Genomic DNA, 13967 nt, shown 5'->3' on the forward strand with positions numbered 1-13967 from the left:
TCGCAATGGTGGGTAGTGTATGGGGCTTTGGTGACAAAACGGATGGCACTGTGATAGACTGCATCCAATTTATTGAGTAGGGTATTGGAGGCTATTTTGTAAATGACATCGCCAAAGTCGAGGATCGGTAGGATGGTCAGTTTTACGAGGGTATGTTTGGCAGCATGAGTGAAGGATGCTTTGTTGCGAAATAGGAAGCCAATTCTAGATTTAACTTTGGATTGGAGATGTGTGATGTGAGTCTGGAAGGAGAGTTTACAGTCTAACCAGACACTTAGGTATTTGTAGTTGTCCACATATTCAAAGTCAGAACCGTCCAGAGTAGTGATGCTGGACGGGCGGGCAGGTGCAGGCAGCGATCGGTTGAAGAGCATGCATTTAGTTTTACTTGTATTTAAGAGCAGTTGGAGGCCACAGAAGGAGAGTTGTATGGCATTGAAGCTCGTCTGGAGGGTTGTTAACACAGTGTCCAAAGAAGGGCCGGAAGTATACAGAATGGTGTCGTCTGCGTAGAGGTGGATCAGAGACTCACCAGCAGCAAGAGCGACATCATTGATGTATACAGAGAAGAGAGTCGGCCCAAGAATTGAACCCTGTGACACCCCCATAGAGACTGCCAGAGGCCCGGACAACAGGCCCTCCGATTTGACACACTGAACTCTATCAGAGAAGTAGTTGGTGAACCAGGCGAGGCAATCATTTGAGAAACCAAGGCTGCCGATGAGGATGTGGTGATTGACAGAGTTGAAAGCCTTGGCCAGGTCAATGAATACGGCTGCACAGTATTGTTTCTTATCGATGGCAGTTAAGATATCGTTTAGGACCTTGAGCGTGGCTGAGGTGCACCCATGACCAGCTCTGAAACCAGATTGCATAGCGGAGAAGGTGCGGTGGGATTCGAAATGGTCGGTAATCTGTTTGTTGACTTGGCTTTCAAAGACCTTAGAAAGGCATTGTAGGATAGACATAGGTCTGTAGCAGTTTGGGTCAAGAGTGTACCCCCCTTTGAAGAGGGGGATGACTGCAGCTGCTTTCCAATCTTCGGGAATCTCAGACGACACGAAAGAGAGGTTGAACAGGCTAGTAATAGGGGTTGCAACAATTTCAGCAGATCGTTTTAGAAAGAAAGGGTCCAGATTGTCTAGCCCGGCTGATTTGTAGGGGTCCAGTTTTTGCATCTCTTTCACAACATCAGCTGACTGGATTTGGCAGAAGGAGAAATGGGGAAGGCTTTGGCGAGTTGCTGTGGGGAGTACAGTGCTGTTGACTGGGGTAGGGGTAGCCAGGTGGAAAGCATGGCCAGCTTTAATACTTTAACTCGGCTACTCAGGAACATTCACTGTCTTCTTGGTAAGCAACTCTCGTGTAGATTTGGCTTTTTGTTTTAGGTTATTCTCCTGCTGAAAGATAAATTAATCTCCCAGTATTTGGTGGAAAAAAAGACTGAATCAGGTTTTCCTGTGCTTAGCTCCATTCATTTTCTTTTTAATCCTGAAAAGTTCCCCAGTCCTTAACAATTACAAGCATACCCATACCATGATGCAGCCACCACTATGCATGAAAATATGTGTTAGGAATGAAGCCTGTATATTTGTAGTGACTGGGTGTATTGATACACTACTCAAAGTGTAATTAATAACCTCACCATGCTTAAAGGGATATTCAATATCTGCTTTTTATTATTTGAAAACCTCCCTGGTCTTTGTGGTTAAATCTTTGTTTGAAATTCACTGCTCGACTGATGTATGTGTGAGGTACAGAGATAAGGTAGTCATTCAGAAATCATGTAAAAAAAATGTTTTAAATGTAATTGCACACAGAGTCCATTCAACTTATTATGTGACTTGTTAAGCACGTTTCTACGCTTGCTATAATTTGGACATTTCTATGCTTGCTATAAGAAAGTGGTTGAATACTTATTGACTCAAGACATTTCAACTTTTCATCTTTTATTAATTTGCAAAACAAAATGCGACATTATGGTGTATTGTGTGCAGCCCAATGACAATACATGTCAATTTCATTGATTTTAAATTCAGGCTGTAACGCAACAAAATGAGGAGGAGGTCAAGGGGATACTTTCTGAAGGCTCTTTAACTTGTCTTGTTAGCTTGTTAGCTGCTGGTTGTTAGCTTGCATAAGTGATATGTGTATTATTGTCAGGGACACTTGCCATTTCTTATGGATAATATTTCAATTAAGTGGGTGAGCTCTATTCCTGGCAGGCTGATCAGTTTCAATAGCAGCCTCAGAGGCTGATAAGTCAGGATGCTGCTTTGTAGACTGTTTCATAGATAAAGCTCCTTGCAGGCAGATTAGTAGTCAGTGCATTATGTCAAATAAAATACAATTTTATTGGTCACGTACTGTACACATGGTTAGCAGATGTTATTGCGAGTGTAGTGAAATGCTTGTGCTTCTAGTTCTGACAGTGCAGCAATATCTAACATGTAATCTAACAATTCCACAACAACCACCTAATACACACACATCTAAGTAAGGAATGGAATAAGAATATATACGTATATGGAAGAGCAATGACAGAGCGGCATAGGCAAGATGCAATAGATGGTATAAAATACAGTATATATACTACTGTTCAAAAGTTTGGGGTCACTTAGAAATGTCCTTGTTTTGAAGAAAAGCAAAAAAATGTCCATTAAAATAACATCAAATTGATCAGAAATACAGTGTAGACATTACTGTTGTAAATGACTATTGTAGCTGAAAACGGCAGATTTAAAAAATATATTTTTGAATATCTACATAGGCGTACAGAGGCCCATTATCAGCAACCATCACTCCTGTTTTCCAATGGTACGCTGTGTTAGCTAATCCAAGTTTATTATTTTAAAAGGCTAACTGATAATTAGAAAAGCCTTTTGCAATTATGTTAGCACAGCTGAAAACTGTTGTGCTGATTAAAGAACAAATAAAACTGACCTTCTTTAGACTAGTTGAGTATCTGGAGCATCAGCATTTGTGGGTTCGATTACAGGCTCAAAATGGCCAGAAACAAAGGACTTTCTTTTTAAACTTGTCAGTCTATTCTTGTTCTGAGAAAGGAAGGCTATAACATGTGATAAATTGCCAAGCAACTGAAGATATTGTACAATGCTGTGTACTATTCCCTTCACAGAACAGTGCAAACTGGTTCTAACCAGAATAGAAAGAGTGGGAGGCCCCGGTGTACAACTGAGCAAGAGGACAAGTACATTAGAAACAGACGCCTCACAAGTCCTCAACTGCTTCATTAAAGCTTCATTAAATAGTACCCACAAAACACCAGTCTCAACATCAACAGTGAAGAGAAGACTCCGGGATGCTGGCCTTCTAGGCAGAGTTCCTCTGTTCAGTGTCTGTGTTCTTTTGCCCATCTTAATCTTTTCTTTTTATTGGTCAGTCTGAGATATGGCTTTTTCTTTGCAACTCTACCTAGAAGGCCAGCATCCCAGAGTTGCCCGTTCACTGTTGACTTTGAGACTGGTGTTTTGCGGGTACTATTTAATGAAGCTACCAGTTAAGTCTGTATGTAGACAGCAGTCTCTCTGAATTAGTAATGGCTGTTTAATAGTCTGATGGCCTTGAGATAGAAGCTGTTTTTCAGTCTCTTGGTCTCAGCTTTGATGCACCTGTACTGACCTCGCCTTCTGGATGGTAGCAGGATGAACAGGCAGTGGCTCCGGTTGTTGTTGTCCTTTATGATCTTTGTGGCTTTCCTGTGACATTGGGAGCTGTAGTTGTCCTTCAGGGAAGGTAGTTTGCAACTGCCCCGGTAGTGATGCCTTATGCAGACCGTACCACCTTCTGGAGAGCCTTGTGGTTGTGGGCGGTGCAGTTGCCATACCAGGCGGTGATACAGCCCGACAGGACGCTCTCAATTGTGCACCTGTAAAAGTTTGTGAGGGTTTTAGGTGACAAGCAACATTTCTTGAGCCTCCTGAGGTTGAAGAGCCGCTGTTGCGCTGCCTTTACCACACTGTCTGTGTGTGTGGACGATTTTAGTTTGTCCGTAATGTGTATGCCGAGGAACTTAAAACCTTCCACCTTCTCCACTGCTCTCCCGTCGATGTGGATAGGGGGGTGCTCCCTCTGATGTTTCCTGAAGTCCACGATCATCTCCTTTGTTTTGTTGACGTTGAGTGAGAGGTTGTTTTTCTAACCCCCACTCTGAGTGCTCTCAGCTCCTTCCTGTAGGCCATCTCGTCGTTGTTGGTAATCAAGCCTACTACTGTTGTGTCGTCTGCAAACTTGATGATTGAGTTGGAGGCGTGCATGACCACGCAGTCATGGGTGAACAGGGAGTACAGCCCCCCTGTAGGGGGCTTAGCACGCACCCTTGTGGGTCCCCAGTGTTGAGGATCAGCAAAGTGGAGATGTTGTTACCTACCTTCACCACCTGGGGGCGGCCCGTCAGAAAGTCCAGGACCCAATTGCATAGGGCGGGTTTGAGACCAGGGCAGTGTGCAGTGTTATGGCGATTTCATCGTCTGTGGACCTATTGTGGTGGTAAGCAAATTGGTGTGGGTCTAGGGTGACAGTTAAGGTGGAGGTGATATGATCCTTGTCTAGCCTCTCAAATAACTTCATGATGACAGAAGTGAGTGCTACGGTGTGATTAGTCATTTAGTTCAGTTACCTTTGCCTTCTTGGGTTCAGGAATAATGGTGGCCAACTTGAAGCATGTGGGGACAGTAGACTGGAATAGGGAGCAATTGAATACTAGCTAACAAGACTACGTAGCTAACTAGCTAGTTCACAAGATGTGCAAAGTTTGCTGCGTTGTTGCTTGCATGCAATTGGCTGTGGTCTTTGGGGCGGCTTGCAGCCTGGGAAGCGGGGCTGCCTGTCAGGCATCGTTCAGGGCTTAAATGCCCTGTGATCACAGGTCTCCTTGATGAAGTGGTTATCGTGCATCTGAACAAATTAATGGATGATGCGAGGTACTTTTGTTATGTCGTGACCATGAGATAAATAAGTTGTGATCTCAACATAACGAGGGAACTATTTAAAAAAAAATCCAAATGACCATCCTAGTACAGCCAACCATTTTGGCTCACCTGTGCCTCCAAATTTCTTGGGAATATCCTACTACGAGACACTTGTGGGCTATTTTGAATAGCTTTTTGTAGCTGTTAGCCATTTGCTTGAACTGTTTGCTTTGCATCTCGCCTTTTATCTTTCCTTTCACTGAACACGCTCACAAATACACTTGTTCAGCAGGGACTGAATTCTCCCGCAGATCAAGTGTGACCGGGGTTTTCTTGGTTGAGGAATAAGAATGACTTAATTGCCAAAGTTTGCCTCCATTTTTGTCTTCATACTAACAAAGCACAGCTGGAGCAGCTGGATAGTGTATTGTAGAACGCAGCTGTGAGGTGGCAGAAGAGTAGCCTTGTGTCTCTTGCTTCTGGCTTGTAGGAGCCACTGTCCGCCATTGGACTCAAACTCGTCTCTGTATAGAGAACCATACATGCATATTGTAAAACTCGTCAGTATAGCCCATACATACATAGTAGTTGCAATGGCTACACCATAGCACCTGCTATCCATAGCAGAGAACCATAGGCCTGTGCTAGTGTCTTTGATCCAATCAAATGAGAGTACTTTATAGGGATGAGTTGATATTAAACATAAAGTACTGATAAAAGACGAGAACGATATCTGAACGAGAGTGACTGTCGGTTGACTTGAGTGTCCACACATTGTGCAGCAGCTTGTTTGAGTGTGTGGCGCCCTCCTCCGGTGGGGCAGAACATGTCCCTGCACAGGCCGTGGCATTCGCCACAGCTCATTTCCGCGTCCTCATATTCCTTGGGATCTGTTTGTCACATTCAAATGGCAGTCAGGGAGTGTTTGATGGTTGAATGTCCGTAGCTGTCGTAGTTCCCTGTTCACAAAACATTTTTGTCCACACATCTATTCAGACCGTTAACCACTGCTGAGGAAGTTCCTCCAGAGAAGTCTAAAGAAAATACAGTGACTGAAGTGAATGTGTTGAATACATGTCTGGCGTGGGCATCCAGACTTCCATTATTTAATCCATCTCGACGTTGACTGAATACAATTGGGTGTAATTCCTTTTGCGGCAAACCCTGGTGTGAAGCAATGTGAAAGAGTGAGTGTGATTTGAATAATATTATATTATTTATCCTGTGTGCGCAGGGACATGCTAATCACGGACCTGGCTGCCACAGTAACCTACATGGGACTGTGTGAGGAGGTGAGGGTGATGTGCAGCCTGGCCCGGGAGCAGCCAATCACGCTCAAGTGGATCGACGATGAGGGTATGTTGGTCTCGCACCGGTGGGTGGAAAAAAATTCAGTTGTCGCTAGAGTAGACAAGATGCTACGCTAGCTATGACCTGTTGATCTTGACTACATGTGTATGAAATAAGTGAATAATCTGTGCTTGTGTCCCATAGGAGACCCGTGTACCATCTCCTCTCAGATGGAACTGCAGGAGGCCTTCCGGATCTACAGCCGCAACAGGAACTCAGGACTCCTGCTGCACGGTCAGTTGGTGCTCTGTCTGTCTGCACTCATTCCTCTGTCGCTTTACCTCTACTTCTCTTTTCACCTCCTCCTCTCTGTTCTCTTTTCACCTCCTCCTCTCTGTTCTCTTTTCACCTCGTCCTCTCGGTTCTCTTTTCACCTCCTCCTCTCTGTTCTCTTTTCACCTCCTCTCTGTTCTCTTTTCACCTCCTCTCTGTTCTCTTTTCACCTCCTCCTCTCTGTTCTCTTTTCACCTCCTCCTCTCTGTTCTCTTTTCACCTCCTCCTCTCGGTTCTCTTTTCACCTCCTCCTCTCGGTTCTCTTTTCACCTCCTCTCGGTTCTCTTGTCAACTTTTCCTCTCCTCTGCAATAATTTTACTATTATCTCAATGCAAATAATTTACTTTTAATTCAGTGGTTTAGGATACATACACATTCATTTGAGTAACCATTAGTCAGTATGTTCAGAGGTTTAGATTGGGCATGTCTCTGGATATTCATAGTTGTCGTTCATCATTCTCTTGCAGTCTTCCCCAGTATCCCAGTGAAGCCAGGTATGCCATGTCCAGGAGAAGACCGTGAGTACTAGTGCTACATATTATACACATGTATTACACCTGGTTTCCCCGGAGGTGATAACATGCTAACAGGGCTAACAATCCGTAAATTCACGTTATTTTTAGAGGCGTGAAGCAGCTTTCTGTAGCTAGCTAGCAAACAAACAAGAGAATTAGCACTAGCTAACTGATTGTAAATTCATTTAATAGATGACTGTGAAATGAAACAATTAAGTTATTTATAGTTAGTTAACCACCTTTCCTTCACTCTTTTGTACTGTAACATGGCATGCTCCTCTACCTCCGTGGTGTTCAGTGTTTATGCCACTAACTGGCAGTTCAGATTCCTCATCCTGTCCTCTGAGGGAGAAACCAAGGCAGCCTGGATACAAGGTGTTTGACAACACCGCTTGTCTGGCTGTCACAGAAAATTAGACCACCTAGAACAGTGATTCCCAAACTGTGGGGCACGCGAGGGGTCGGCGTCTGGCTTTAAACTTGCTCTTGAAAGTTTTAATAATAGAATGCACAAGATGCCATTTTGAAATTGGGTAGTGCATCATCAGTTCCTCTTGTCATGGTTAGTCTTTGCATACCTTAGAGAGATATTTACAATTTGTCAGAAACTTCCAGATCAACTGGCCCATGTCAGCTGTTTTTTTTTCTTTAGTTCTTTTAGCCCATTGATATTGTTGTAATTGTTTTGTCACTCAAATAACAAATGAATACACATTAGACATAGCAAAATGTATAGAATTGAAAGAAAATGAGCTTTAAAACTGCAAAATGATCTCCACCAACAAGAGGGGTATGAACAGTGCTTGTGCCCATAGAAATAGACGTGGTGCCTGCGCAATGTCCCCCAATGCTGGAAGACGGGCCCCGAGCGAAAGAGTTTGGAAACCCCTGACCAAGAAGAAAGAGTCACATTCGAAGCTGTTCCCTCACACTGTCTCGTCCCACACGTCTCTCGAAATTCCCTGCAAACAAACAGAGGTTAGCCTAGTTCACCAGCCTGTACATACTCAACATCGGTCCTCAAGGGTTCCAAATGGGGGGAATATGCAATTACTGCCAATTGATCTGTTCATTGACTGCAGATGTTAGAAAGACAGCCGGCCACCACTTACGTCTCTTGATTTCCTCAGGGGCTTAATAGCTAGCAACTATGTTATTATACTATACTGTGCATAGAATCCACGATACAAACTAAAAGCATACGGTTGCTATACAGTGCATTCGCAAAGTATTCAGACCCCTTCACTTTTTCCACATTTTGTTACATTACAGCCTTATTCTAAAATGTATTAAAATCTCTTTTTTGACTCATCAATCTACACACAATACCCCATAATGACAAAGCGAATACAGGTTTTTAGAAATGTTTGCAAATGTATTAAAAATGAATGTATTCAGACCCTTTTGCTAATAGAATCGAAATTGAGCTCAGGTGTATCGTCATTCCATTGATTATCTTTGAGATGTTTCTACAACTTGATTGGAGTCCACCTGTGGTAATTCAGTTGATTGGACATGATTTGGAAAGGCACACACCTGTCTATATAAGGTCCCACACTTGACAGTGCATGTCAGAGCAAAAACCAAGTCATGAGGTCAAAGGAATTGGCCGTAGAGCCCTCGAGACAGGATCGAGGCACAGATATGGGGAAGGGTACCAAAAAAAGAATCTGCAGCATTGAAGGTCCCCGAGAACACAGTGGCCTCCATCATTTTTAAATGGAAGAAGTTTGGAACCATCAAGACTCTTCCAAACTGAGCAATTGGGGGAGAAGGGGCTTGGTCAGGGAGGTGACCAAGAATCCAATGGTCACTCTGACAGAGCTCCAGAGTTCCTCTGTGGAGATGGGAGAACCTTCCAGAAGGACAACCATCTCTGCAGCACTCCACCTATCGGGTCTTTCTTGTAGAGTGGCCAGACGGAAGCCACTCTTCAGTAAAAGGCACATGACAGCCCGCTTGGAGTTTGTCAAGAAACGAAGATTGAACTCTTTGGCCTGAATGCCAAGCGTAACGTCTGGAGGAAATCTTGCACCATCCCTCCGGTGAAGCATGGTGGTGGCAGCATCATGCTGTGGGGATGTACAGAGAGAAAAGTAGAGAGAGATTCTTAATGAAAACCTACTCCAGGGCCTCAGACTGGGGCGAAGGTTCATCTTCCAACAGGACAACAACCTTAAGCACACAGCCAAGAAAATGCAGGAGTGGCTTCGGGACAAGTCTCTGAATGTCCTTGAGTGGCCCAGCCAGAGCCCGGACTTGAATCTGATCATCTCTGGAGAGACCTGAAAATAGCGGTGCAGCAACGCTCCCCATTTAATCTAACAGAGCTTGAAAGAATGGGAGAAACTCCCCAAATACAAGTGTTTATTTATTTATTTATTTTACCTTTATTTAACTAGGCAACTCAGTTAAGAACAAATTATTATTTACAATGACAGCCTAGGAACAGTGGGTTAACTTCCTTGTTCAAGGGAAAAACGACAGATTTTTACCTTGTCAGCTCAGGGATTTGATCTAGCAACTTTTCGGTTACTGGCCCAATGCTCTAACCACCAGGCTACCTGCCACCCCAACGTTGTAGCGTCATACCCAAGAAAACTCAATGCTGTAATCGCTGCCAAAGGTGCTTCAACAAAGTACTGAGTAAAGGGTCTGAATACTTATGTTTACAAACATTTCTAAAAAACAGTTTTTGCTTTGTCATTATGGGGTATTGCGTTTCGATTGATGAGGATAAATAATGCTGTAACCTAACAAAATGCGGAAATGGTGTCTGAGTACTTTCCTAAAATGCATTGTATAGACGTTTAACCAATGAGCATGAAATCAAGACAAAGCTAGGTACACAAAAATATTTAGTCACTCTTAGAGGATGCGGATGCTTCTATATCAGTAAATGCACTTTAATGATAAAGATTCAACTTTCTCTTTGACTTCTATGATGTCAAAATGGTCCTGTGCACACGCACAGCAGACCGGCTGAACATGACTCACACGTTTTCTGAAGCAACCCGGTAAAGTGAAGCGCATCTTAGTTCCAGAGCATTCCCTTCTATGAAGTGTCATGGTTTTAACACTCCTCTCGCTCAAAGGGTGGTGACGTCTTCAGCTCACTGCTGACTCCTGCACATTCTCTCCCCCTCTTCTTTTCCCTCTTCCTTTATTTTCCCTCTTCCTTTCTACTTTTTTCTATTCCCTTTGACACCTATGGTTTCTCTCCCTCTATTTCCTCTTTCATCTCTTCATCTCAGAAAGCCAGAACTAAAATCTTGCGTAACTGTGTCAGATTCTCAATTCGTTTCAGGCAGAGACATTTTAGAAAAGTTATTCGAACGAGGAGCGGAAGCGCGGTCGTTGCTCCACACACCCTCTCTGCAAGTTACGGACAAGTGAATGCGAACACCTGCAAAATAGTGATTTGTCCAACTAATCAGTTACGAAAAATCTGTGCACTGGAACAAAGTTTTCTCCTTAGTTGTTGCATCCTACAGTCTGTTGACCGATACTACTGTACAATGCCAGTTATGTTAAGTGCATCTGTCCACGAGACATGATCTCTCTCTCTCCATTTCTTCTGACATTCCCTGGCGCTGATACTGAGACACGGTATTCTTTAAATGTCTGTGTTGATGACTCCTCTGGTTTGGGTTTTCTATTCTCAGCATCACAGAGAGGCAATATGATGGTGTGCATGTTAACCTCTTAGCTAATGTTGGAAATGAGAATCACTTTCTCTAATTGTTAAAGAAATGGTTAACGTAGAAGATAAACACGACTGACCTAAATGTCTTGTAAGTCACCCTATAGTCTCTCTTGCTGTGTGTTATATCATGGCATCTCTCGCTCTCTCTCTATCCCTCTCTATCAGGTTGTCTATAGTGCATATATGCTGCTGTGCCAGCATGTTTTGCCGGCTAGTGCACCAGCGTGTGTGTTGGTGAGTGTGTGTGTGTGTTATAAGGGATGCCTGTGCTCTGTCCAGAGACAGCACACCCTTCCTTTGCTCTATGTGGAGAGCACAGTTACCGGACGCTGACCGCCAGTCTGTAGGTAATATACATACATGCAATCATTGAATGTGTGTGTGTGTCTATGGTGATTTATATGCTGCTGTGTTCTGTGCATACGTAATCATATAGCATGTGATGTATTCTGTATATTGTTGTCCATGCATCTGTAAGGACCATGTTTTATGTTTGTGTTCTCTGTGCTACAGAGACAATGAGTTAGTTTAGGTATGTTACAGTAGATATTGATATCTACAGTAGTCTTTCAGTGCTTTTGTATGAGAGGGTTGGCTCAATGCTGCTGTGGCCATGGAGGAGTGAGGGAGGAGGAAGAGGAAAAAACAGGAAATTGTCCTTGAAATAGCCTTCCTATTGGCTCAGGGGAGGAGGGGGGAGGGGACTCTACTGATACGTTAGGTCGTCGTGGTGCAGTTGCACTATGTCGGTGTGTGAGACTGTGGGTGTGTCCACCTGGGTGCAGCAGTGTCTGAGGGTCTGTCTCTTAGCTGTCTGTCATATTACACGTGCAGTAGGCTCTCTTTAGGTGGGAATATGTGGGTTTATTCTACAGGGTGTAGAATGTAGTGTTCCTTGGTAGGGTTGATTGATTGGTCGACTTACTGATTTAAGTGGTTGATTTTGACAAAGACACATATAGAACTGCTCCAGATGGAGACATTTACTGTATTTATAGATACTTTTCAGGTTTAATAGAAAGCTCCAAAACGTCTTTGAAGTGATGGTCCTCTGGGTAGTTCCGGGTAGAAATGTAATGTATGGAGAAGAGGCAGAGCATTTTTCGATTGTCAATCTGAACGTTTCACCCTGGCAGACATGGCATGCTGCTGGAGTTGAGGAGGAGTTGTTCTGGTGATTATGTCAGATAAAATGCTAGCAGTGTGAAAATACGTCGCAACTCTCAGAGGACAATGGAAGTTGACGACAGAATAGAAACCTGCCAGCCAACAGGTATAATGAGTATAATGAGGTATAACAAGTTGTTTTGATGCCCTTATGTTTTATTATCACTCATAATATGATGTATCTTTAAGTTTTCAACAAGCTCAAGCAAGCTGTTAACAACTCAGGATTATTGTAAGATGATAGTAAGACATTATGAGGAGTTCGTACAGTACTGTAGGTACTTATTTAAAGTCTTATAATGACATTATGAGGGGTTCGTACAGTACTGTAGGTACTTATTTCACGTCTTATAATGACATTATGAGGGGTTCGTACAGTACTGTAGGTACTTATTTAAAGTCTTATAATGACATTATGACTAAGTCCCCCCCTCCATTTTGAGTAATTTATTATGTGATAATGGGGGTTAGTCTGGAGTGTATGAGGGCCAGGCAGGGTCTCTGTCATATCTCTGTTATTGTATGCAGACATCTCATTGGCCAGTAGGAAATGGAGAAAGTGAGATAATCAGGAATGTATTTTTAGTCAATGCAATTAAGTCCCTGGTCTGGGTGGGGCCACCATATATTTCCGGACGTTTCCCATAATTAGGAATTTGTTTGGAAATACTACAAGCCGTCATTATGGAATCCCAAGGGGGTTCGCCTGGAATTTTTCGATGGCAGATTTTTTTTCAACTGCAAACTCAACCCAGACTTCAATAACAGTCCGTTTAGCAAAACCTATTGGCGTATCTCTTAAAATATTCAGGCATGGTCACTGTATTTCAGAATCAGAGTATTGTACAAGCAGTTATTGTCTTTTCCTTTTGGATTTTTCTGGTTCTTCAAAGACGGAAATGAATATGCATTAAAGGGACAATATGCGATTGGTACATCCGTAGTTACACTTTTGAAATTAATGATATATAATAATAATTAGGTGGTTGTTTACATTTGTCCTATTTAACGTCTGTATTATACACATGGGAATTGGAATATTTTTGGGGGTGAATATCACACTCCCCCTGAGACGCCCTCAGAGAGTGGGGTCATGGCCAGGGATCAGCCATTATTTATGGCGACTACGGGTTATGGCGACTAGGGTTAAGTGCCTTGCTCAAGGGCACATTGGCGGAATGTTTCGCCTAGTCAGCTCGGGGAGTCAAACCAGCGACCTTTCGGTTAGTGGCGCTACACTCTTAACTGCTAGGCTATCTGCATTGATTTTCAAAGAATATAACATCATGAGCTTAGTTCAACTGTCATACCCCATCAGAATCCACAATTCAAGCTTGTTTCACACTGTATAGCCTCAAAACATGGTTAAACCATTCATTTTATATACCATGAATGGTCAGTCCTTTCATCCATAGCCCTGTCTATGAATTTAAGAGGGGCTACATTTCTCCAGCCCCATCTTAGATGATGCTGATCTTATTGTTTGCGCTGCAAATTGCTCTTTAAGGTGAATGTTGTTTATTAATGAACGTGGTAAACAACCACTCTAAATACTTGTCTCTCCGCCCTGTTATTTTGTGGACGACCTCACACTGACTGTAGCATCACTATAATTTATTTATAAGCCTTTTACCCCTCTGCGCCAAAAGCCCAATAGATAAATAGATGTACTCGTTGTATTAGACATGTATTTCTCATTAACCAGTGATGAATACACTCACTAGACAGCATGGTACAGAATAGAACATATCTTCACGGTCGGAATATTTGCTCTCTGGAGAATATTGATTGGCAGATGCCAGATTCAAGATAAATTTTACACTATAAAAATGGTATAAAGTGGTATAAGTATAAACGTTTAAAGTTGGCCTACATTCTCCGGCTTTTGCTATAGCACTTCTCTCTGTTTGATTTGTCACATAGCCTATACTCTGCAGTACATTAGGGCCTATGCTAGCTTGTCTCCTCACAGACCTAATCAAAACACACAGCTCACAACAAAAGACAAGGCTTCTCCTCCCTCC

The 13967-nt window shown here is 43.0% G+C and overlaps 1 protein-coding gene across 2 annotated transcripts in view; it reads left to right on the plus strand.

The window, feature by feature from the left end:
- The window catches only part of prkcz (protein kinase C, zeta), a 151832-nt gene that overhangs the window by 18088 nt on the left and 119777 nt on the right, over positions 1-13967 (plus strand). The window contains exons 2-4 of one of the 2 annotated variants that reach the window (XM_055930865.1): positions 6166-6287; positions 6426-6515; positions 7023-7073. In XM_055930865.1, coding sequence (XP_055786840.1) covers positions 6166-6287; positions 6426-6515; positions 7023-7073 — 263 coding nt within the window. Of the gene's footprint in view, positions 1-6165; positions 6288-6425; positions 6516-7022; positions 7074-11065; positions 11124-13967 lie in introns of those variants that run through there. The other variant, XM_055930867.1, reaches the window with a different exon arrangement.

The sequence above is a fragment of the Salvelinus fontinalis genome, chromosome 8, assembly GCF_029448725.1.
Source record: "Salvelinus fontinalis isolate EN_2023a chromosome 8, ASM2944872v1, whole genome shotgun sequence".
NCBI classification, from domain to species: domain Eukaryota; kingdom Metazoa; phylum Chordata; class Actinopteri; order Salmoniformes; family Salmonidae; genus Salvelinus; species Salvelinus fontinalis.